This window comes from Bos grunniens, chromosome 18 (genome assembly GCF_055505025.1).
Source record: "Bos grunniens cultivar Pamir isolate PY7600 chromosome 18, Bosgru_T2T1.0, whole genome shotgun sequence".
Classification (NCBI taxonomy): Eukaryota; Metazoa; Chordata; class Mammalia; order Artiodactyla; family Bovidae; genus Bos; species Bos grunniens.
In genome coordinates this window covers 35,520,709-35,546,240 of record NC_141182.1, presented here as the reverse complement: position 1 = coordinate 35,546,240, position 25,532 = coordinate 35,520,709, and the positions used below count along the sequence as shown (strand labels likewise).

General features: G+C 52.3%; 1 protein-coding gene across 1 annotated transcript; it reads right to left on the bottom strand.

The window, feature by feature from the left end:
* Positions 1-196: 196 nt before the first annotated feature.
* PSKH1 (protein serine kinase H1) lies at positions 197-25,399 on the bottom strand. Its single transcript, XM_086351352.1, has 3 exons — positions 25,293-25,399; positions 14,155-15,181; positions 197-2,448 (listed from the first exon to the last, which is right to left on the bottom strand). The coding sequence occupies exons 2-3, from the start codon at positions 15,109-15,111 to the stop codon at positions 2,131-2,133; spliced, it is 1,275 nt and encodes a 424-aa protein (XP_086207478.1). The 5' UTR covers positions 15,112-15,181; positions 25,293-25,399; the 3' UTR covers positions 197-2,130.
* Positions 25,400-25,532: the final 133 nt, after the last annotated feature.

Here is a 25,532-nt window from a genome sequence, read left to right as displayed (position 1 = left end):
CGTCCTGCTCTCTATTCTGTCTTCCTGGTTCAGGAGAAAGGAGAAGCTTTTGGGGGTCCCCCTCCCCAAGTGAACTCTGTCCTCTGGCCCAACACAGGCTGAGGAGTCAAGAACCTGCTAGACTAGCTGCGTCTGAGCTGAGCTCCCCACCCCCACCTCCTGAGCAACCCCTTGGTCCGCAGCAAGGAGGCCGGGCTATCAGAATGAAGCGGCAGCTTTCCCTGGGGAAGGCAGCCTGTTTATTGAGTACAGAGGATACCTTTACAGACTGAGTACACAAAATAAATAACTGCACATTCTCCATCCACAGTCCATGGCATCACAAAGGCCCAAGTCTCCAAACTTCCTCGGTCCTATTCTCAGGACCAGGTGCATCCTGGCCAAGAGGAAATAAACCCCCAGAGGCACCTGGGGACGTGGGGGGGATTCTGAGGACAGGGCACTTGGGCTTGCCACTGCCTTGTGCAAGGAGCACTGGAAACAGAGGAGCGGGTGTACAAGGCACAGGCGACATGGCCCAGAGTGGTCTCTTTGGGCGTGGTTCCCACTGAAGGTGGCACATGCAAAAAGTTGCGGGCCTGGCCCAAGGGAACCCACTATAAGGAACTGAGAGCCAAACCCTCCCTGCTGGCAGGGGACCCACAATCCAGCTAAAGCTAAAGCTGGGCCCTGGCTCCTCCCCACCTGCAGAGAGCAGCTGTGGAGGGAGAGGGCTTGGGCTCCAGCCCCCGTGTGTGGTGGAGGGGAGGCACAAGACTGATGGGGGATGGTCGGAAAGCAGTCATCCAATTTCACCCACCTCTCACGGGGCTCCCTCCAGACGGAGATTCAGTGGGCCCCAGAATGGAAGGGTAATGCTGTGAAAAGAAGCAGGGACAGGGTGGACCAAGCAAGGCCACCGTGAGGAGGGCAGTGCCCCCACACACTCAGGGTTCAGAGGCAGGTCACACAGTATGGCTAAGTTCCAGGGGGAGCTGCAACAGAAGCTCAGCAGAAGGGGAGACAGTTGAGCAGCCCCAGGACCCTCCTTCCTTCCCACTTCCTCTTGGAGGATAAAAGGAGAGCACAGTGGGCATTCCTAGGCTGTCCACACGTGTGCCCGACACTAGATGGCGCCTTCGTGCAGCTGCAGAGGAGGGAAGAGAGTGCCTGAAGAGAGGCAACAACCGGCAGCACCAAGGTTGGAACCAGGGCTGGTGCTGGAATCCAGATGGGGCTCTCCCTCAGAAGCCCCCGTCCTTTGCTTTGACCCAGGTGCCCCATCCCCCAGGTAGCAGCAGTGGGGCTCCTTTTAACCCCCCACAGTTGGGAAGGAGGCACCTGGGGAATAGAAAGAACGGGCATCCAAGGGAGAGAGTGAGGTGATAGGAGGCTCTGCAAAGAAGGCACTGAGGATGGTGGGCTGGTGGTGGGAACCCTCACAGCCAGAGGCTGGAGCCTGGAGCAAGCCCACTACCAACGCAGCCACACAGTCCAGAGGGCCAAGGGCCACTCCACGGCCTTCCCACGAGAGATCCTGGCAAGTTCTGGGGCCAGGTGGGGTCCCTGGGGACACCGGGAAGGAAGACAGATTTGGGCCGGGAGGTGGAAGACTGTTTAGACTTAGCCAGGGGCTGAAAGTCCAGCCAAGGCACAAGTTATGGGCCTACCTGGGCCTCTCACTAGAGGATAATCATGAGGGTCAGGATGCCATAAAACATGCAGGCAGGGGGTTAGGGAGGAAGGCTTGGTAGGGGAAAGGGAGTTCCAGAAGTAACTGTCCCAAAGAGTCCTGAGACCACAGGACACCCTCTAGCTGGCAGTGCATGCCCCTTTGGTCTCGGGGAGAGCCAAGAAAGAGGTGAGACTGAAGGCCAAGTCCCACCCTTCCCCCAATGTACACCAGAGCACTTGTCCACCAAGAGGAGCATCTGTGCCAAATCAGGTTCGGGGCTCACAGGGCCTAGGACTCCCTCCGCTCTGTTGCACCAGGTTCAGGCCCAGGGTGAAGATGGGGACACTGCAGGCACAGAGAAGGGGCTGGGGCCATTCACCTACCCTGGACCATGCAGGTCTATCTCTAGAGAGGCCGCTGGCCCCAGCAGTGTGTGGCCCGGCTGGGGCCCGCCACGTCTGCATCCTGCTGGTAGCTCAGCCGTTGTACTGCTGCTGGTAGCGCAAGTTGAGCTCCCGCAGCTCTCGCTCCCGCACTCGGCGGGACTTGTTGGAGCGTGTTGAGCGGCTGGACCGTGTGGACTGGGCAGATTTAGTGCTCTGGCAGCGTGAGGAGGCGCGTTTGAGGAGGTTCTGGGAGATGGAGCGGTGCAGATTCTTCATAGACGAAGAGGCTGCCATGCTCACCACCCACGGATGCCTCAGGGCCTGCAGTGCAGTCATACGGGCGCCAGGGTCCACCGTCAGCAGGCGGTCAATGAAGTCCTTGGCCAGATTGGACACACTGGGCCAGGGCTAGAGGCCAAGGACAAGCATTAGAGCGAGCACACTAATCACTGCCCTCCCCAGGACGAAGATGTCACCCACACAGCACTCAAGACCTGTCCAGCAGTGCTGCGCTCGCCCCCAGAGAGGCACTGCCCCGCTTCTCCCATGTAGATTATTCTGAGACTCCCCTTCCCACCCAGTGCTGAGCAAAGGCTACTCTCCAGGTGACATGGAGTGTGACAGGAGAAGGTCCCACCCCTCCCCAAGGAACAAACTTCTAAGGTGCCGTGGACTCAAAGCCTAGTTCAAGGAGGCAGCCCCAGTCAAGACCACCCATCCTACCCTAGGACACTACAACTCAGGGGGATCTAATGAGAATGACCAAATCTTCCACCACATCTTAAGCTGCACTTAAGCTCCCATCCCTGGACACCCCATTCCAGGCCACTTCCTAGTCCTTACAGAGAGGGCCTGTCCTCTCTCTAACTGAAAGAGTGGCCAAAATGATTACTGCATTCTCTGCATCAGCCTCAGCCTCTCAGCCATGGAGAGAAGAGGAAAAAATTCAAGGCAACTAGATTTCTTCACCTGATGGGAGGGCAGGGGGATCGCGGGAGCCCAGCAGGGACCGGGACCCTTCTCAGGGGTACTTCTCATGTCTGCATGACTTCCCTAAGTCACACAGCACTCCTGGCAGTGTCCTGTACCAGCCTCATCTTAGTGTATTCTTTCCTCAGCACAAAGCCTGCTCAGCTACATGCACCCACAGCTGCCTCATCACAGCAACACACCAAGCAGCCGTCTGTCTCCAGGTCTCAGCCTGCACAACCCTTCACCTGGCTGAATCCCCATTTCTCAGGTTAAAAGACATTTGCTCATACTCCCTCTTAGCCCCCAGTGCTAAACAATTATTCCAACAATTTCAGGTTTACTGTGCTCATTAGACCATGCTCAGCTAGTCATCAGTGCCTATTGCTGGGTATAAAGGAGGCACTCAGCAGATAAGAGACTCAGTGAGTAAACAACCCACGCATGGCACCTGATGGCAGCTGCTTCTAGGACATGGGGCTCAGAGGCCCAGGCCTCAGGTTACTCTGCTGAAGGAGGGTGCATGCAGCATTGCTCTGAGCCCCTGCCTCTCTTGGGAGCACTCTGGCACGGGGTCTGACAGTCTCCAAAGGGTAGGTGGCTCGGACTTTTGCTGAGCCTGTTCCAGACGGCTTGGTTGGGAAGTCAGGGAGACCATCACCCTCCTTTCTGCCAGGTGAGAGGGTGGTCTGCCTGGTCTACCCCATGATGCCCTTCACCTTAAGGAACCCCTGAACACACACACCAAGGGACTCAGGAAAGTCTGAGAGCCCACACTTGGGGCAGCTGCATGTCCACCCAGAAGATGCTTTTTACACACCATCACCACCCTGCTTCTGGCTTCTTTGAGCTCCAACTCTTCCCCAAGCCCTTCCCTACTGATGCTGATGTACTGATGGGGGGCAGGAGGGCAGTGGGTGGGGAGGGGTAGGTGACAGAGAAAAGACCCATTTGGAGTCCTGAAGATAGGATGGGACAACGTGGAGTTGTTATCATTACTTGCCCTTTGGAAAGCAAATCTCACATCAACTTCTACTGAGCCAAACTGGAAGAAAGTGACTGAAAGCCCAGGTTTCTAAACAGCTACCTACCAGGGTCCTCCTCACCAATGGGCCAGCTCCTAGTGATTCCTGGGGAGCTACTGGCCTCCATGAGGCGGGCAGTTAGGGATCCTAAATCCTGTACTAAGAGCAGTGAGGGAGAGCAGGGAGCAACAGCCCTCCCACACCGGCAGCCTGGTCCAGTTTCCCCACAGGCGGGCCTGTGTAGCTCGGGGCTCCGATACTGAGGCCGACATGCAGGGGGACTGGACTGGATGGACTGGACAGCTGCCACGCAGCTCCAGGCTCACAGTGCCAAAAAGCCCAGGGTTTGCTGCTGCCACCTGAACACAAGCAACCACTGTGAGGGGCAAGCCAAACTAGACCCCAGACCATCTGCATCCCTGTCACTCATTTGAGAGCGAGAAAAATGAAGGCATAATGCGGCACAGATGGACAAAGCAAACCCGGAGCTGGAACGGCTGGGTCATGGGAATACCTGGGCTTGTGCTGCCCTTTTGTGGTCTCCAAGAAAAGGAAAAATCACTGGGGAGCACGCTGCCACTCAGCCTGGCCTGCTGGTGGGACAGCTCCAAGACAGGGCTGCAGCACAGGCTGGCCAAACAGGGCTGGGGCATGGACTCTGCCTTGGCCCTCGGTCCAGTCAAGCCAGAAGAAAGGCAGCTCCTCCTCAAATGACAGAACAAACAAGTCAGGAGCCTGAACATGGATGGATGGGAGGCACCCCCACTTCAGATCCACACCCCGGCAAACCAAGGCCCCCTGCAGCTCTGGACCAGTCCAGGGCGGTCTCAGAGGCGCCTCTCCCCAGACCCATACTGGGGGCTTAAGCATCTTCATCTCCAAAGTGACACAACTCACACCAGGCATCACCTCCTGCTGCTTGTTGCCGTTAGCACCAAAGAGAGCCCAATTGATTGCCCCCCCTCCTTCCCCCAGGCGCTCGCCTCTCCAATTACTGTGTTCGGACGGCACTGTGAGGAATGCCGATGAGCTCATTAATCTGAGGGCCAGCACACCCTCGCTGGCAGTGCCCCCCGCCCCCAATCTTTGAAGAGCTGTGAGCAGCTGAGCCAGATGGGTCCCTTAAGGCAATGTGACTTGAGTTATCCCGTCCTGAGAGCCAGATTGTGCAGTGGCACCCAGCCTAACCCTCACACACTGAGGAACTTTGCAGTGGGAAGCCAAACAGGCCCAATACAGAAAGGTGGTCCCCAAGCCAGCCCCCTGACAGCGGGGCAGGGGCTTATGCTGACCTCCAGAAGAGTGACCCTTTGGAGTCCCGCTGAAGCCTCCAACAGGGCTCACAAAGGAAAAGCAAGGCTTTCCACACCCACGCCTGGCCACGCTTCTAGCCAAGTCAAACTCAGCACCTCCTAAGAAAGTGATCAACACCTGCAGACCAACCCACTTGCCTCCCCAACATGCTCGGGCCTCTGCAGCCACATGAGCCATGTCTGGCAGCATCTGACTGACCGGCCAGGTAGCATTCTGTTCCTCACATGCAGCCAAGTGAGGAAAAAGAAAAGGAACATGAGATGGGACTTCCTTGGCATTCCAGCAGAAAGGGGCGCGGGTCTGATCCCTGGTCAGGGAACTAAGATCCTGTATGGCCGCATGATGCAGTCAAAATGAGAAACAGAAAAAGGGCAACCTGTCATGCCCTCCAGTTTCCACAGCTCTAACTGCCAGCTGCGGGTAAAGGATGAACTCTTGCCTCAGTATACTTGGGGCCAGATCAAGGACACATACGGGCCTCAGGTGGGTGGTAGAAGGGATAGGCCCCAGGTACCACTGGCCAGTCTCCCAGAGGCTTCCACCCGTTTCTGGGCTGGCAGAGGCATGGAAAGGAACATCACAATGTCAGCCTGCCTTGGCCCCAGTCACTCCAGTCTCCCTCTGCTGTGGGACCAGAGGACAGCTGCAGTCCTCTGGGTGACAGCCCCCATGCTTCTGTCCACTCTCATGAGCTATGCAGGCGAGGGGCCCGGCCCCGAGAGGACGACGAGGAGAGGCTATAGGAAGAAGGGCATCACCTCCAACCTGTTTCTGACCAGCCAGCCAGCCACCCTTCTCCTTACACTCTAACTGCCAGAGTCCCTGCAATTCCCGATACTGTAACAGCATAGAAACCAACAGGGTGGAGAAAGGACCTCACGCATGAGCACTCCCTTAGTAACTTCACTCGTCTTCATGGCCCTGCTTCTGCAGAACCGTTCCCTCCTGGTGATGCACAGCAGCAGAATCTGACTTTCCCTTTGGAGGGGGCACCAGACTGGAAAGGGCTTCCACTCCGGCCCAGAGGCTGCACTTCCTCCCGCCCCAGCCTCACTCACTAACTCCAGCTCTACCATCACAAGGGCCCAGCAAGGATGTTACCTGAACTACAACCAAGTAGCTAAGTCCAAGGGCTAAAGCATGAGAACAAGGACCAACCAGCTCTTTTGGCTGCAGAGGGAGGAGGAAGATGCTTCCTTCCAGGAGCAGGCCCAGCTCACGGAGCTCACCCAAGATTCCCTCCAGTAAGTGGGTCTGACCACTCTCAAGCAAGGGGAGAAAGAGGTCCAGTGTCTCTCTGGGATGGCATCAGGGTGACAGACTTAAGTGATGGGTTGGAATGCCCATGACCTGCATTCTAGGTCCACCTTGTCTGCTCAACATGGAGAAATCACAGCCTCACTTTTAAAATGGAGAACTGAATGAATGCTAAGTGTTTTTGAAGGCTGGGTTCTATGAAGATGGCTCCCCATCTTTTTTTCCCACTTGGCTGCATGTGAGGAACAGAAGCAGAGCCTCTGACACTTAAGCTGTGTTGATGTTCTGACCTCCACGGGTTCTTTTCCAGCCCATGACGACTCTGGGGAAGGTTCCCTGGCAGAGGAGGGAGGCCCAGCAAAGAGGTGCTGGGGGAAGAAGGGAGGAGAGAAGCCTGGGCTTTGCTGCCATGACTCAGTTCTTCCCTCAGCTTTGTCTCAAGATGTGTTTTCAGCTCCAGCACTGCCGGCCTCAGAGGTCCCCTTCCTGGAGTGACTCGAGCCTGAATGAGAGCAGGCAAAAGGGCATAAAGGGAATTCTGGGAAGTGAAGCTTCAGGCTTTCTCAGGAGAGCAGAACTGTTAATATGACAAGAACAGCACACTCTGTCTGATGTGGACCATGAGGAAAAATGTTTTGAAAAAATCAGCAGGATTAGACACTGTGTGGCGATAGAGCCCGCACCTCCTCCTCTGAGCAAGACACTCACATCCTGGTGTCTGGACTTCCAGACCAGATAGAACCCACCATGCTGGGGTGGGATGTGGGTAGGGGGACCTGAGCAGCAGAGAAAGATGTTGAGGGAAGGAGTCTGACAGGAGAAAAAGAAGGAAGATAATAGAGTTTTTTAAAAAGGCAGAGAATCTCGAAGATAAAAATAAAATAAGAAAAGGCGTGACAACTTAAAGGTTACCAAAGCTGTGTTCTAAACTTGAGATGAGTAACGAGATGAAATTCTGCGCCCCCACGTGTCCCTGCCCAGAGTCCGCAATGTGAGGACAGGGACGGGGGGCAACAGGGCGCAAGTCAAGAGTGAGGAAGGGTGCTGAGTGCTGGCCTTGGAATCGAGGATGTTGACAACCTGTGTCAGTGACCAAGTGGTGTCTGCTTTTACCAGTGTCCTAGAACAGCCCCTAAAAGGTTCTGGATTTCAGAGCCAGCTGCATAATGGTCTCCTCTATCTCCACTCATGAGTTCTGCTGAAGTGAAGTGATTTCCAAGGCCCACGCTGGCATTTGTTTTTTGTAAAACTTCCTACCATTCTAACAATTTCTGAGGCAGTTTGAATCCTGGTGGCTGTCAGCATGTCATCCATACCGTGGCCTCTATCCCCAGAGGCCTGTGTCTCTGCAACCCTGGGTGCAAATGATTCGGCGGAGGGCAGGCACTTGGTCTGCGTGTGCAGGCAGGAAGAGTGAAGAGATGAGGTGACTCAGGGCCTCTCTGGAGTGAAGCTCAGGTCTGGGCATCACCCTCACACTGGGAGACAGGAACCTCTGAAGAAGAAGAGCTTGGAGAGGTGCGGCCACGCAGGGTGGTTGGATCAGGTCATCATTAACCACCTCGGTGGGGTTGGCTGGGGGATGAGTGTGGGAGGTCGCAGCAGATTTAAAGAGGTCAGCATGTGGGAGCAACCGCCCCATCAGCTTCCAGAGAAACTCAAGGGCTTAGAAACAACAGGGCCTGTGAAACAGCAGAGCTCTGCAGGCGGGGACAGACAATGTGAAGAGCAGGAGAGGGAGGGGATGGATGCGGCACCAGAAGCTGCTCCAAACACAACCCACGATAAACCCCTTTGTTGAAGAGACCTTGGCAGGGGGTGGGAAACAGCAGTGATGAAAGAACCTTGGGGTAACAAGGTGCCGTAGGTGGGCAGAGTAAAGTATTTTGGCTAAACTGGCTTAGTGCAACAATGTGGGGAGATGGGCATTTGCTTCTGCCAGCACAGGAGGTGAGTGTGTAACCAAGGCAACAGTAGCAGAGAAGACGGCGGGGCTCCAGGGAGCCAGTGGTGGGCCAGCGGCGCACATGAGCCCCTACCCACATGGACAGTGGGGACACGAGGCAATTAAAGGCATCTAGTAGAATCCAAGCACAAGCCTGGAAATCCACCACCTGCCTCCTTGCATTCTGCTCTGCTGCCTGTAACATCAAATCTCCAGCTCTCCCATGGCCCCTGGCCGCCCTCCCCACAGCTCCCAGGCAAGGCCCTACCCTGCTCCCCTGCCAGCTCCCTGTTGGAGCACGTGAAGCAGGCTGCACGAGCAGCCCCACAGGCTCTGGCCCCCTTTGCCTGGAGAGCAGGACACACCACACGCTCCACACCTCATTTTATCTTCGACATCCCAGGGGAGAATGGCACATGTCTCAGTTGCTACGAGATGCGGCGGCGAGCTGGGATGGTCTCGTAAACGTCCACTCTGGCTCTGGGCAGTCACGCTACTGCAGGGCTCTCAGAACAACCACAGGGTGCAACTCGCTGGCCCTGAGCAGGTGTCCCTTGGCCCAAATGGATGGATAGTCAGCCTGCAGCCCAGAAACGCCCCCCTGGAGAGCCAGCCCCTCACCAACACAATGCCCCGGGGAGTGGCAGGTGGGCTTCCTCTCCCACTGGGGTCCAGGCCCCTGCCTGGCAGCACTCACTCTCCTAAGCAAGGCTCTGGGAGGAGCTCTGCCCAAGCCCACCTGTTCCTGGTGCCGTCACCTGGGCCCACCCACAGCTCACAGACTGCCCAAGCAGAGGAGGGTGACAATTAAAAGCTGCTAAATGTGGCAGACAGCAAAGCTGCTGATGGCCTCACTCTGTCATCAGTCCCACAAGAACCTCTTCATCCATCCTGCCTCTAGGAATAGAACTCTTGACAAAAGCAATGACATTAGGCCCACAATGTCACATTTCATGTCAAGTGAATCACAGCATCTCCAAGTTGGTGGGACCATAACAGCCCTCTAGTATGGTCTACAGATGGTGATTCACCTTCTGTGTCACTCCTTTAGCAGCAGCTGCGCCAGATCTCCTGGGGCTCCTGTGAGAGGAAGCTCCTTCAAGGTGACTGTGTCTCCAACCTGCTCTCAAACTCACACAGGCCTTCCTCGTATCTGGCCAACCTGTCTCCCTATCACTTCCAGCATGACCCCAGCTTGGCCCTCTCCACTCTAGTACCTCCAGACACTGGACAAAAATTCAGATTTCTCCTCTCAAAATCACCTGCCACAGCCTTCTCGTTCCCAGAACTCTCTGTTCTCCCAAGATTCCTGCATTTGCTTCTAGGAAGGTTTGGCCAACCCCCTAACTGCATCTCCAAGAGGTGCCCCACTTCTTCCTGGGGTCCAGTCCCAGAAAAGAACACTCCAGGTAGCAGGTAGCAGGTGTGACCTCGTCTGCCTGACAGTCACGTTTGGGTCCTTGCCCAGGGCATCACTGACAACCACTGGTGCTGCCCTCGAGAGAAGCCGGAGAAAGCACTGTGAACATATGTGCTGATACACATGCTGTCCTCAGAAACCTACAGGCCGGGGAGGGCAGAGACGTCCACAGATGACGGCCTGGGACCGGGCGGAAACGAAGACTCCAGCAACATGCTGACGCACGCGTGCTGGGGAAAGCAGACTATGGGTGTGGGAAGGCCAAGAACTCTGAAGCTAAGAGGGCCGGCCTAGATTCAAATCCTAGTCCTGCCACCCTCTGTGAGGCCCTGGACAAGCTACTTCCTCACTAGCCTCAGTTTACTAATCTGTAAAACAAGGGGATTATACCCACTGGCAAGATTATTGTAGAGATTAGACATGCTGGGTGTAGCATCCTCAGCCCTGTGCCTGGTACTCAGTGAGCTACATGATGGCGTGGGTTGGCACTATTTTTAATGGAAGAAATCTTTGAACTGAATAACTGAGAGCTGGTCAAACTTCTTAGGTTGACACTGGGAACAGAGGAAAGTCCTGAGCAAAAGCCTCGTGTGAGGAGTGAAAGGAGCAAACGTCTCGGACTTGGATGGAGGGGAGTATGGGACCACAGCTGGGGGCTGGAGCATCCAGTGTCAGCATCGTGGGGCAGGTATGAAGGAGGCCCCACTTGTGTGCCTCCTTCCACCGCTGGGCCCCAGACAGGGCTGTCAAAGCAGGGCTGGACATACTCTCCGGGTATGAAGGCAGCTGGAGGTCCCTTCTAGATCTGCCTCATAAGATGATGTTCCTCCTGCAGCTCTGCGGGAGGGTTCTGCCCCACAACTCCTCTTCCCTAACTACGGCTCACGTGTACCATGTGGGGCCTACTCTCCGGAATCCCCGATCTGCCCCAAACATCCCCAGGACTCCAGGATCCCTCATTCCAAATGGGGATTATTCCACCAGCCCCCAGTGGGTCTTCCTCTGCGAGTCTTCCGTAGCACTTCCTAATGCATTTCCTTGCTATCGAGAACCTAGACGCCACCCTCCCACCTAATGCTTGGAATCTCCAAAGAATCCCTGGCACTACAAAGCTCCCAGCAACGCACACAGACCCAGCCCGGCCTCATCAACCTCTGCTCTATTGCTCCCAATCATCTCCTGTTCATTCTGGAGCACACTCAGCAACACCCTCTTCTCTGAGCTTCCACCTTCTCAAAGCCCACCTGCTGAAGGATGTCCTCTATTCAGGTCCACAGAAACCACTGAGTCTGACAGAGGGCTCAGGGACAGAAAGGAGCACACGAGAGGGCCTGGTACACAAGAGAAACCACTATAAGGGGGCAGGGTGCCGCTCAGAAAGGCACCAAGTGACACGGGACTTACTGTCAGAAGAGAAATGCACACCTCCCAAACTCGTTGGGCTCAAAGTGGGCAGGCCTTTACTTGCACAAGCAGCTAGATGCAAACCCCCCTGTAAGACTGTCCTTCTTTCTGACTCAGAAACACCTTCTTATTCAGAATGCCTTCATAAGGGTGAATGACCATCACACAGTGTGACTACTTCACCTAGTAGAAGATAGGTGGCTAGTGAGGATGGAGGCAGAGCCCAGTGCTAAGAAGGGGACCAGTTCCACCACCTGACGGGAGCCCCATGGCCCATGTTCCAGACCGCAGGCCTGTGCTGGAACATGCCTGCCAACAAGGGTCCATTCTGTGCTCACTTCCTATTCCTCGTCTTTTCTCCTGGGCAATCTCAAGTTTCCTGGGGATGGGGAACAGGCCTTTCTGTCTCTGTGTCTTCCCCAGTGCTGATGGGTAGGCATGGACATTCTTGTCCATGGGGACAAGGACAGAAAGATGCCTGGTCTCCAGCTCAGAGCCTGATCTAATGATAAGGCCTGCTTTCCTAGCGAACATCCTGGACAAACTCCTCCCAGCCCAGAGCTCTCTGCACATGGTGGTGGAAACTGCCCCTGGGGCAGCCAAGCTCCTGGGAACAGAGAGGGGCCACCAGGGCTGTCCAGGGATTTGCCTCTGGAACTGGGAGCTGTTTTCAGCTTCAGATGAAGAGTAGTGGGGGCCAATGACTGGGTAGTGTCCCCCTCTCACTGGGAGCCCAACTCAAGCCACGTGACTGCAGTGGAGCAGGAAGCAGAGACTTGAGACCCAGACTGTGCCCACAATCCCCACCCCATTCATTTGTCATTCTCTCATCCTCAGGTAATCAATAGCCAGTTAGCAAGACTCTGCAAGGTCCCATTAGATAAACTGCCTGATCAACAATTGCCAGAATCAGGAACTCTTGGGCAAACCTACAGACTTTTGGAAAGTCTCTCCTTTGCTGGCAACTCCTCTGTAGCTTTGCTACATCACACGGAGCTCCAAGGGCAAGCCAGGCAGGGTCCACAACAATGCCGCTGTGCGGTGGATTCCAGGTCTTCTGACCTGAGATGAAACCTGGCCCAGAGGGTGGCCAGGGCGGTGTCTGCTGTGACCACCCCATCATAGCTGGGGCTTCCCAGCCAGTGGGTGTTTGTTCTATTGAATCCATTTGCAACAAGAAAGAAAACGTGAAAAACTTTAGGTAAGAGCTAGAAAATGTCACCGTTTCTCCTTCATTGTGGTCAGCACAGAGTTGAAGAAGACAGTTTCCCTCCCTTCCTCACATCACCCTGAAGTATGACCTGGGGACCCCCCCCAGGGAAGGCCGGCCCCCAGGCCCACAGGAGGGAAGTCCCTGACTGACCACGACCACGGCCTGAAGCTGTCAAGGAAGATGATGGCATAGGATCTCAAGTGCTGAGGGCACTTTGCCTTCAAGAGGCTTCAGGGCAACTCCTGTAGGAAATACTGCTCTGGGTCAACCGGTTGAGGCTAGGGAGGAAAGCTGGGCTGCAGAAAGGGGCTAGTCCCAGAGCTCCTTCTGCTCTCTCTGGGCTGTCTGGGAGGCAAGAACAGCAGTGCAGGCCTGGGAGGAACACCGTGGGGAGCACTCTACAGGGTCCCTCCCTGCCTTGGCAGAATCCTGTCATCAGCAAAGCCTATCTCATCTCCCACATAAAGCCACCCCACCTACTTCTCTTCATAGCCTCCCCAAGTGCACCATTCTATCCAGCTTGCCATGCTCGACGTTTCCTGGGGTGAGCCTTGTCTCCTACCCAATTGGCACCCTGCCTGAGGACTGACTAGTTCTTACTCTTTCGGCACTCCCTTCGGCTTCCAGTAGTGCTGAAACCTAACAGATCTTGTCAGGCATTAGGATTATCAGTGGATCCAAAAACACAAGACTAAAGGCCTCCCGGCCGACTTAGGCCAGGAGGTAAGCATCTGCTGGCTTAAGTACGAGGTCCTGCTTAAATTATACTTCAACATTTTAAGATCAGATTTTCTGGCTTCTCTTTTAAAAATTGGAATGTCTGGGTGCGTGGAGTCCTCCCTGTTCTGTGGCAAAACCGGGCTGAGATGAGAAGCAGCTGTTCCATTAGAGAAGGCACGGTCACGGGCTCGCCTGAGGCCGCTGGAGCAGATGCGGGGGACGCCCTGCTCCGCGGTCTCTCGGCCCACCTCTGGGCTCGCCTGCAGCGGCAGTGCTCTCAGCTGACAGCTTCCCACTGCCAGCGCCTGAATCTCTCTGCTTCCTTCACCTGAGGACTTTCTCCACCACTAGCTGACATGCAGAACAGCCTGGAAGTGCCAGGGATTTAAAGCCTCAGTGAAGAAATGCTCAACTCATACAACGGTTAGCAGACGAAAACCCACCCTCTTTCCTACCCCTCAGTGGGATGATTCTGAGCATGTTCTGCGTGATTATTCGCAGGGCGCCCAGTGGAGCTGAGTTCCCTGGGCCATAGCAGCTGTCCACTCCTCCTTGTACCCATCATGGTGTTTCTCCCTTTCTGCCTCACGCTCCCCACCCTTCACTTGTGCTTACTGAAATCACATCCCAATTAAACTATCTGCTCCCAAGTCCTTGTCTTAGGGCTCAACTTGGGAGGAATCCAAACTAAGATACCCTACTAGGCTCACTTCATTATTTCTACGTCATCTGCCTGGCCCCGCAAACATGGTCCCAAGAGCATGTCCACCCTGATCAAGGGCTGCCTGATAGGAACCCCCACCCACCCAGGGCCCTCCCCAACATCCCTGAGATGGGGAAGACTCACCTCCCCCGAGTAGCTGTACTTGCCCCGGAGGATCTGCCGGTACAGCCGGGTGCGGTTGTCATCCTCGAAGGGCATGGTGCCACTGAGCAGGATGTAGGCGATGACGCCCAGTGCCCACATGTCGACAGAGTTGGTGTAGGGTTTGCGGACCAAGACCTCGGGGGCAATGTACTCAGGCGTGCCACAGGTGGTCTTCATCAGGCAGTCATCACCCTTCTTGCGGGCACTGGCCAGGCCGAAGTCAGTGATGATGATCTTGGAGTCGGTGCCAGGGTGGTAGTAGAGCAGATTCTCTGGCTTGAGGTCCCGGTGTGTGATGCCCAGTGCGTGCAGGTATCGGACGCCGTCCAATACCATCTGTAGCACCCGAGTGGCGTCGCGCTCAGTGAAAGAGCCCTTGGCAATGATGCGGTCGAAGAGCTCTCCGCCAGTGGCCAGCTCCATCACCATATACACGCGCTCCTGAGTCTCAAACACTTCCACCAGCTGGATGATGTTGGCGTGGCGCACCCGGCGCAGCACGCGCAGCTCTGACTCACACACCTCCCGCCCCTCCCGGTACTTGGTCTCGATCATCTTAATGGCGTAGGGCTGCCGGGTGGCCCGATGCTCCACTCGTACCACTCGGCTGAAGCTGCCTCGGCCGATCAGAGCTTTGATGTCGTATTTGGCCGTCACACGGGGGTCGAACTTGGCCCTGTACTTAGCTACCCTGGCCCTGCGTGGTGGTTCTGAGGGAGGCTCTGTGTGGCTGGTGCGAGGGGTACCAGGGCTGGGGTTTGCACCCTGACTGGCTGCTGGGAACCCACCTTTGAGAGGGCCAATGCTGTCCACCTCTGTGATGAAGTGCTTGTACACATCACTCTTAGTGCCACTGAAGGGCTCCACCTTCTTGACCAGATCCAGCTGGACATCCTTGGGCGGCTCAGGAAGGACCTTGCTTGTCCCACAGCCCATCACGGACACGGGGGCATCCTCTCTAGTGAGGCTGGCAGGACCTGCTCTGCAGGCAGTGCCCCATCTACACCTACATAGATGGAAGAAAGGACAACTCAGCAAAGCAGGGACATTTTTGAAAGGACCCCAGCCATCCTCCTGACTCCCTCCCCCTCCGTCTCTGGATAAACCTAGCCTGATGACATGACCCTAATATGGTTCCCTGGAAAGGAGGATGGCTTTGGCCCCTGATTGCTCAGAGACCAGATGCCATGAAGGACCTTGATGAAAGACTGGGTGTGAGTTCCACGGTCTTGATGCACCTCTCCCTGGGTCTGCTTTTCAAGCTGCTCTTCAACTTCAAAGAGGAGCAGGAACACGCACCAGGCTCAGCTGTCACTGCCTCCACCCTCCCCCCTACTCTCCCTGGGTCCCTATCACAGTTGAAGTCCTGTGTTTTTTAAAGGTTAAAATCATTCCTCTTATTACTCTGACTCATCTTTTCTGAAACAAGGGTGTGGCATGTTGGAGGCCTGTTCACCAACACTTATCACCCACTAGAGCGAGGAAAGCTGCTTTTCCCCAAGGCTTCCTCCCTCATGGATATTTTCCTGGCCCCCCAAGCCCCCTGTAGGAATTGACCCCCACCCTACTACAACAAACCACCACCCCCTGCCCTGGGTCTCTGCCCTACCTTCACTCTTCCCTGGACTGCGCCCACTACTTTGCTAATGCACCATCTTCACCCAAGTAGTTAACACCTTGTTCCTTGTGTGGCTAAAATGCCATACAAGTCCAAGCACTGGATAAAAATCAGTCCCGGTGAAATAGGGACCACAAGCCTTAGCACGCTGCCACCAGGGGGCCACCGAACTAGCCTGGGCTTCATTTAAGAGGCAGAGGGGACCTTGAGCTCAGAAAGGACACTAACAACTTCATCCAGATGAGACTGAAGCTGTGGATCGGTGCACTCTGCTTCTGTGGGAAGAGGATCCAGGAGCCTTCCCCGTTTGTTTCCTAGACAAAGATGTTCCAACTATTAACACCATGTGGCTAGTGGGGCCCTGGGAGAAGCTGAAGTGCTAAAGTACCACTTTCCAGAGGGTGCTTCTATCCAAGTTTCCCTTCTCAAAGTTTACATGAGGCCCTCATGGGTGAAAGAAAAAAGCTGAGAATGTCCTGTTCATGAGGACATACAGAACTGGGAATAAAATGATCAACTCAGATCAAGCATTTACTGAACATCTACTAGGGATACAAGAGTGAATAAGACTTCCAATGCAGGTTATATTTTAACATACCCCAAAGTATGTTAATACTTGGGAAATACCTGGCAAAGCCTGGTCAATAAACTCACAATCTAAATGAAGAGCAAAACATCAAAACTGGGAATTTCAACAAAACTTTCGTTGTAAGTTCTAGGCTTGAGAAACAACGGGGACACATGTAGAATGATACTGGGGTTAGGGGAAGCTTCGTGGAGCAGGTGACCCCTGCGCTGGATTTGAAGTGAGACTGAGTCAGGTGCGGAAAGGTGGGCATGTTGTTGCCGGCAGAGAGAATAACACACTCAAAGCCCAAAGGTCCAGAGCGGCACCCTGTGCCTGGGCAGGGACAGTGTGGAGGCGTGAAGACAGGACTGGGGACTGGAGTGTTAGAAGGCCAGTGGGAACTAGGTTGTGGAGAGCAGCTCAAGTCACAGTGAGGAGCCAGCACCTTCCTGGGAGGTGACAGGAAGCTACCAAAGGGTTTACAAGGAGAGGTGATTCTGTTTCCAAAGAAATATAAAGCTGAACTGGGGGAGGGTCAAGATGGACTGAAAGGGCCAGTGAAGAGGGTGGCAGCCCAGACCGTGGGTGGAACGGAGAGCGGTCAGCAGGAGAACCGACAGGGATTGGAGGCTGGACACAAGGGTCAAAGGGAGGCGAGAACGCCACTCCAGTCTGTCGCTCAGGATCCTGGGCAGAAGGTGAGAAGTGCAGCAGGAAGGACAGGCTTGGGAAGCAGTGGGAAGGGTTCACTTCCGGATGTTTTGAAGTGGGGTGACTGGATGTAGAATCTAATGGTTGAAAAGAGCTGGTCAGGGTCAGAGACTCTGTGACTGCCCAGGGGCAACACCAACCCCTACCTGCAGCCCTGTTCAAAGCCCACAGAAGATCACAGGAAAGGCGGCAGAGAGAGACCCAGGGAGGCTTTGCTGGGGCACCATGAAGGCCACAGAGCACCCACACAGAGACCCTGAGGGGGATCTGAGTCCAAGATGGTGCTAACTGATCCATACAGCCAAGTCTCCCCAGGAACAAGCTTATCTCAGAAACATACTCAAGACCTTGATTACCAATCAGCCCATCAGTGAAAAAGACCAGAGATTAAGTGCTCAGGTCTTAATCAGTATGTCAATAAGACTCTCAGAATGAGACTTATTATCTTTCCTCACAGAAGAAAAGAGTCCTCAACCATCACAAGGCTTTTCTCATTCCAATGCCCAGGAGATCCCATATAGAAGCTTAGGAAATCACGTTTAAACAAAGGCATTTATAAACCACGTTCTTTTTCACAGAAGCCAAAGATTAGGACTTTGGGGCTTCCTTGGTGGTTCAATGGTTGGGACTCTGCACTCCCACTGCAGGGGGCTCAGGTTCAATCCCTGGTGGGGGAAGTTGTAAGGTGCGGCAAACAAAACAAAACAAAACAAAAACTGTGGACTTTGGAATTTTGCAGACTCATCTCTTTCTTCAGAGAAAATACAAGACTGAATGCAGTATAGGGCTACAGCTCAGGAAAAAAAAAATAGCTCTTGGGCCAGGATTCCTGAGGCAGAACACAGGCCCAGATCCCTAAGACCACATGGTAAGCAACACCTACCACCCTTCAGAGAGAAGACAAACTGCACAGGTGACCCCAGCACAGCTCCTCAAATGTCACTTCTTCCCAGTGGGGAGGCAGAATCCTACAGCCACAAAATAAATAACTGTCTCCAGATATTTCCACTGGCTCTTATGGTTTAAATGTGCATACCTAGTCTGGTCCTGATGAGAAAAACTAAGGTTTACAAAAGAAAAGGCCTGACTTTTCACTTTAAATTAGGGTAAGCAGGGATCTCAGGTCAGCAGTAACACAGTCAAGGATTATCCCTCTCTGACCTTCCTTCTTCCTTTCTGAGACATCATTTCTCTCACATTTGTTCCAGTTGGAAACATTTCAAAGATAGGCTGATGCTGGTACTCAACCTTCCCAACTACAGACTGAGAGTGGAGGAAAGAGGGTGCCAATTCTGAGAAGGGGAATTGCTGATGATCTCCAGATCATCATAGCTGCTCCACACTCCAATCACACCTGCTAAATTCTCTTTTCACAGCGGTTAGGTGAAAAGGCAAACACAAAAGAGGCTGGCAAAATTCCTGCTGGGAAGCAGGGCAGAGTTTTCCTGTCCTTAGCTCTCATGTATGTGTTCCCAGCAGAGTGACCAGGGTGGCGGTGAATGAAGAAAGTCTTAGGAAGTGACCTCCCAGGAAGGGCACACTATACCAGCTCTCACAAGTCACTATTCCATCTCAAGACACCAATGTCTGTAGAGTCGGTTTCCACACTTTCAACTCTGAAAGTGAAAAGTGAAAGTCGCTCAGTCGTGTCTGACTCTTTGTGACCCCAGAACACTGGAGTGGGTAGCCTTTCCCTTCACCAGGGGATCTTCCAAACCCAGGGACCGAACCCAGGTCTGCATTGCAGGCGGATTCTTTACCAGTTGAGCCATAAGGGAAGCTCTGAGCTGGAGTCAGAGCTTCCTCACAGAAGGTAAGTGTGAGCAGCAGGTGTGCGCACTCAGCACTACTGTCCTCACAGATGTGACAGGCCAGAAAGGCAGAAATTTACCGAAGCCACTCAGAGAGTGACAGCCGACACCAAACCAAAATCTGGTTCTCCATCCAGAGCTCCTTTTGCCAAACCAGAAAGACTCCAGAAGTGCCTGGGGCCCAGCCAAGCTCAGACTCACCAAGTCAAGGCCGTGATCCCTCCTCATACCACTCAGCTGGTGAATCAAAGAACCTTTACCATGGATCTTTTCTGAGGGGCGTGTCTTCTGAAACCTCCATTCCAGGTATGACCTGGGTCATGCTGCTCACTGCTATGCTCTAGATTATGTTTAGATCTAGATGTAACAAGTCAAGATCACCAGATTTGTCAGCCTCTTGAGAAGAAGCCTCTTCCCTCTTGAGGGAAGAGGACACTTCTCAGATTTCTAGAACTTTCTGGCTCCCAACAAAGTGGTGAAGTCAGGGCAGCCATTCAGTGTTTGTTAACACTGAGCGAAAGGTGGTCTGGTTCTTAGATTTCTTTTGGCTGCAGGGCAACAATTTCAGAACCTCAGAAATTTTCAAGTGACAGGAAGAGGCCAGACTGGCGGTTAGACCAGAGCCACTGTTTCTGGGCATCTGTATAAATGTCCTCAACAACAGAGGAAGCCGATGTTCTTGGGTCTGTTTGGGTCTTACGGATTGTTATCTGAACTCCAAAGCAGTTTGTTCATAAGCTGCCAGACCCATCTGTGGGGAGCTCAGGGTCGTAGCAGGGCACAAGGATAGATCCTGAAAGTTGTCCTGGCCACAGGAGTCTGCAGATGTCTCCCAGGCCGGGGCCCCTAGGCACCCTGTCCTCTTCAGTAACACATAAGATTGTTCTCAATGACAAAGCTTCACAACCTCTTGCCTGCAAAGATCTCTATATTCCACTCTCGTGTTTTGAAAGGGTATCAAAATGAAGTAGGCAGTTATCTTTCAGGAATCCCAGAAATAAGGAACTGCTTAAAGCTCAACATTCAGAAAACTAAGATCATGGCATCTGGTCCCATCACTTCATGGCAAATAAATGGGGAAACAGTGGAAACAGCGTTAGACTTTATTTTTTTGGGCTCCAAAATTACTGCAGATGGTGACTGCAGCCATGAAATTAAAAGATGCTTACTCCTTGGAAGGAAAGTTATGACAAACCTAGATAGCATATTCTAAAGCAGAGACATTACTTGGCCAACAAAGGTCCGTCTAGTCAAGGCTATGGTTTTTCCAGTGGTCATGTATGGATGTGAGAGTTGGACTGTGAAGAAAGCTGAGCGCCAAAGAATTGATGCTTTTGAACTGTGGTGTTGGAGAAGACTCTTGAGAGTCCCTTGGACTGCAAGGAGATCCAACCAGTCCATTCTAAAGGAGATGGGTCCTGGGTGTTCTTTGGAAGGACTGATGCTAAAGCTGAAACTCCAGTACTTTGGCCACCTCATGCAAAGAGTTGACTCATTGGAAAAGACTCTGATGCTGGGAGGGATTGGGGTCAGGAGGAGAAGGGGACGACAGACGATGGGATGGATGGATGGCATCACCAACTCGATGGACGTGACTTTGAGTGAACTCCGGGAGTTGGTGATGGACAGGGAGGCCTAGCATGCTGCAATTCATGGGGTCGCAAACAGTTGGACACGACTGAGTGACTGAACTGAACTGAACACAGCACTTACTCAACATTCAAAAAACTAAGATCAGGGTATCCAGTCCCATCACTTCCTGGCAAATAGATGGGCAAACAATGGAGACCATGACAGACTTTATTTTCTTGAGCTCTAAAATCACTGCAGATGGTAACTGCAGCCATGACATTAAAAGACACTTGTTCCTTGGAAGAAAAGCTATGACCAACCTAGACAGCATATTAAAAAACAGAGACATTACTTTACCAACAAAGGTCCATCTAGTCAAAGGTATGGTTTTTCCAGTAGTCATGTATGGATGTGAGAGCTGGACTATAAAGAAAGCTGAGTGCCAAAGAACTGATGCTTTTTGAACCATGGCTTTGGAGAAGACTCTTGAGAGTCCCCTGGATTGCAAAGAGATCAAACCAGTCCATTCTGAAGGAAATCAGTACTGAATATTCATTGGAAGAACTGATGCTGAAACTGAAAGCAATACTTTGCCCCCCCACCCCCCGCCATGTGAAGAACTGACTCATTAGAAAAGACCCTGTTGCTGGGAAAGACTGAAGGCAGGTGGAGAAGGTGACGACAGAGGATGAGATGGTTGGATGGCATCACTGACTCACTGGACATGAATCTGAGCAAGCTCTGGAAGTTGATGATGGATGGGGAGGCCTGGCATGCTGCAGTCCTTGGGGTTTCAAAGAGTCAGACACGACTGAGCAACTGAACTGAACTGAACACAGCACTTCTAACCATCACGAGGCAAGTGAGGATAACAGGCAAGAGTCTATTACGTTAGATAAAAAACCCCTGACCCTCACATCATACACAAAAATAAATTCAGAATGGCTCAAAGACGTAAATATGAGACAAAACACCATAAAATTCCTAGAAGAGAACATAGGCAAAACATTTTCTGATATAAACTGTACTGTTTTCTTAGATCAGTTTCCCAAGGCAACAGAAATAAAAGCAAAAATAAGCAAATTGGACCTAATCAAACTTAAAAGCTTTTGCCCAGCAAAGGAAACCATAAGGGAAATGAAAAATGAAAAGACAACATACTGTACAAATGTATAGACTGGCGACGCATAAGAAAAAAACTGGAGGGATATACACCAAATACACAACAAACTACTTTTTAAAAATGACTAATGTTTGCATCTAAAGACATGGTTCATTATTCACATCCACAATGCTTTAACTTTTAACATTGTTTCATAATAAGAATAGCTACAACTTTCTTTTTGGAATACAGTAACTCAGGATCCTATTGCTTATCAAACTCCAGCTATGCACCACTGCTCTACATGGTAATAATTAGTGAGCAGAGACTTCTGCTTTAGGGCTGAGATGAAAATTTTAAAGTTTGTCATGTCTTCATTTATCCTGACCCACAACTGCATCTGAGACATCTCACCAACTGCCCATCCTATCATCAGAAATACAGCCTCTGGCAATGTACCTGGGGGTCTCCTTCCAAAATGCCAAAGTTCAACCCACAATTATTTCCTGAGCTCCTGCTCAGGGCCAGGAACTCTGCCAGGGACTGTGACGGACAAAAAGAAGGCAGTTATAACCTCTGCTCTCAAGGAACTTACAACACAGATGGTTCCACATCAAGAGTCCCCTGATTTATTACTTTTATGATACCCTGCTAGGCCACTTCCAGGGCAGCAAACTAGAAGGGGGCCCTTTGTGACCATTTTCCTCCAGCAAATGAAAACAGCACATTTTTCTACTTTAGCATCACATGGGATGCCATGGCAACAGAGGGCTGTACCAAGAATTAGCTCAGTGATGATCAAGCCAACACAAATTGGCTTAATACTCACTGAGTAAGATTCTTGGAAGAAAAGAAAGTTCAAATAAATAAATCTTTCTCCAGCTCTCAACAAGCAGAATTGTTTCCTTTCTTTCAGCACTGTATTTCTCAAATACTTCTCTGTGTGCTTCGGGTCAATGGAGCTATTCTCAGCTGTCTAAAAGCTTAAGGGTCAATACCTAAGCACAACTACAGCCAATTCGTACCACATACTTAGGAAGCACTGAAGATCAAAGCTGCCCACATAAAGTGCTCACACTTATTAAGTAAAATAAAAACCTAAACCGAAGTCTCACTCGTTTAACTACGAACTTGTGAGTGACAGGGAATCCTAGTGTGTATTAGTTCAAATTTCACAGACACTAGTATCTTCAGAGTATTCCATTCCCAGTGAGGCGCAGCTCTAGCTCAGTGTAAGAAGCAAACAGGTTTCCTGAAAGCTGCACTTTCTTTAGCTCATTTATACAACTTAATAGGAACTGCAATTAGACCTGGACAACATACTGAGTTAGCAAGCCCGCCCTCCTATGAGTCAGCAATCCAAATGTCTTCTAGGGGAACAGCCAACTGCAACTGCCCTCAGTAGGCACAGTTTTGCCAAAGCTTTCCTGGATGACTAGAAATTATCTCAACAAAATGTATAACATAAGGTAGCTTCCTACACAAGTCTCCATCTGAAGAGCAAACAGGCTTACTAAGATGAGATCCCCTTTTGATAAGGGATGAACTCTGGAAAGAAGAGCCATTAGTAATAACAGTGGCTTTCATTTCCTGAGTTCCAAGTGTGCTAAGCGTCTTATATAAGGGCTTCCCTGGTGGCTCAGATGGTAAAGAATATGCCTGCAGTGCAGGAGACGGGGATTCAATCCCTGGGTTGGGAAGATCCCCTGGAGAAGAGAATGGCAAACCACTCTCCAGTATTCTTGCCTGGGAAATACTGTGGACAGAGGAGTCTGGCAGGCTATACAGTCCATGGGGTCACAAAGAGTCAGACATGACTGAGCAAGCATCTTATACGCACTCTAACTCCTCTCTCCAACCACATAAAGTAGGTGTGATTACTCCTACTATGGGATGAGCAAACTAGGACTCAAAGAACCTCAAGATATCATCAAAGTCAAGAACTGAACCTAATTTTTTCTTACGCCAAAGCCCATACTTCTAACCACCAAAACAATGAGACTGCAACAGTTGTGTGTGCCACAAGGCACAGCTAGCCCTTCCCACTGGACAAGGTTGCAACCGTTTCCTGGTGTGATGACAAAGATCTTCAAACAAGGAGACCAGTAAAGTCATCTAAGGAGGTTTTTGCTTTTTGAGATATTTTTTGGCTATGCCAACAGAGTCTTAGCTGAGGCACACAGGATCTTCAATCTTCGTTGCAGCATGCAGGATCTTTAGTTACAGAATTTGAACTCTCAGCTGAAACATGCGAACTCTTAGTTGTGGCATGTGGGAATCTAGTTCCCTGACCAGGGATCAAACCTGGGCCCCCTGTATTGTGAGCAAAGTCTTAGTTAGCCACTGGACTACCACATGGAGGTAAGTCCATGGAAGTCCATGGGACTCTCCAGGGAAGTCCCACATGGAGAGTTTTTGGGTTTTTTTAAATACAGATTCCTACCAGGTTCCAGATACCCTGAATAAAAATCTCAGAGAATGAAACTCTTGAGTCTGCATTGTGAAAAACCACCCCAGGAGACTTCAGACCATCAAGGCTGCCAAGGCTACACCATCTATCACATGCATAAACGTGCATGTGCAAACAGGACATACACATTTGCTGTGCTCATCACAGGTCGTGGCCCCTGATATGTGCTCAGGGGCATAGCTGGATTTGTATGCATTCTTAAATCAGCAACCTATCACAGCCAAGTTAGCTTCTATGCCAGCAGAGCCAGACACTGAGATGCAGGCAGAAGACACAGTCCCCAGGCCAACCACCAGATGACACAACACAATAAACTCCAAAAGTAGTCACATAAACTGAAGTACAGAGGAGTCAACAGTTAGGTGTGAAGGGAGGCATTTCCAAGGAAATTAAATCTAAGGTGGATTTTAAGGGACAGATGTAAAATCTCCATACTGGTGGGGGGAAAGAAGAGAACTGCAAAGAGAGAAAATTGCATATCTAAAGCAAAAGTGTTTTAAAACATGAAGTTAAGGGCAGATTCACATACTTCCAACACCAAACTGTAAACAGGAGACAGAAGGGCCCAGGTGTTGACCTCGGGGTTATGCCTCTACCAGATTATGAAGAGACCTGAACGTCTTGCTTTAGGCTTGGCCTTTATCCTCTAGATACCAAGAAGGCAGTTTTAGGCAATGAAAGGACTTATTCAGATTTTCAAGTGGGAATTAGCACTTCACAGCTTCAAGGAGAGGGAGTGAACGTGGGGAACAGGATTTCCCCTGATAAAAGTAGAGGGATAACTGGTTTGCAAAGCAAGCGACCCGGCTCGACTTGGGTGTGCTCTTCCCCAGCCTGAACAAGGAAGCGACCAGCTGTCCCCCAGCCCTGGCGTTCAGTCACAAAGGAGGAGGTGTGGAGTAGGTGCCAGACACGAGAAGGCAGTGAAGACAATCAGGTAAGTTCACCCTGATCAACACCGACTGGTTGGCCAGCAAGCAGGTCACCTGACCACGTCCACCTGGCCCTGAGACGGGCTACTCAGCACAGCAGCATGTTCAAAGCCAGTTAAGCCGTAGACACTGGGGACCCCAAGCAGCCATAGCCTGGCCTGCTCCGCAGTCCCGTAGGCCCCGGCGCAGCCTGCATGGGCCGAGGACTTCGGGCATGGGCAGAGGGCTCCGGGCTGGGCAGGGATGGGCCCAGTGCTTCAGAAAGCGACCGGAGCTGCAGCTCGTCAGCCCCTCCCGCCCATGGGGCCGTCGCCCTGAGCTGGGCCGCCTCACCTCGCGCGGGCGGCGGGCTCTTCGGCGTCTGAGCGACTGTGCTGACCCTCTCCTGGCCGCGGGTATAGCCACGGCCACCACCGCCGCCGCCATCCTCAGGCGTCAGCGTCGTGGCGTCATCACAGCGCGCACTTGACGCCAAAACAAATCCCAGCCACCCACGGGGCGGGGCGGAGGCGGGCTCGGGAGAGGCGGCTACGCGGTTGGTTGCGCTCCAAGCCTGTCCTGCCAATCAACGTC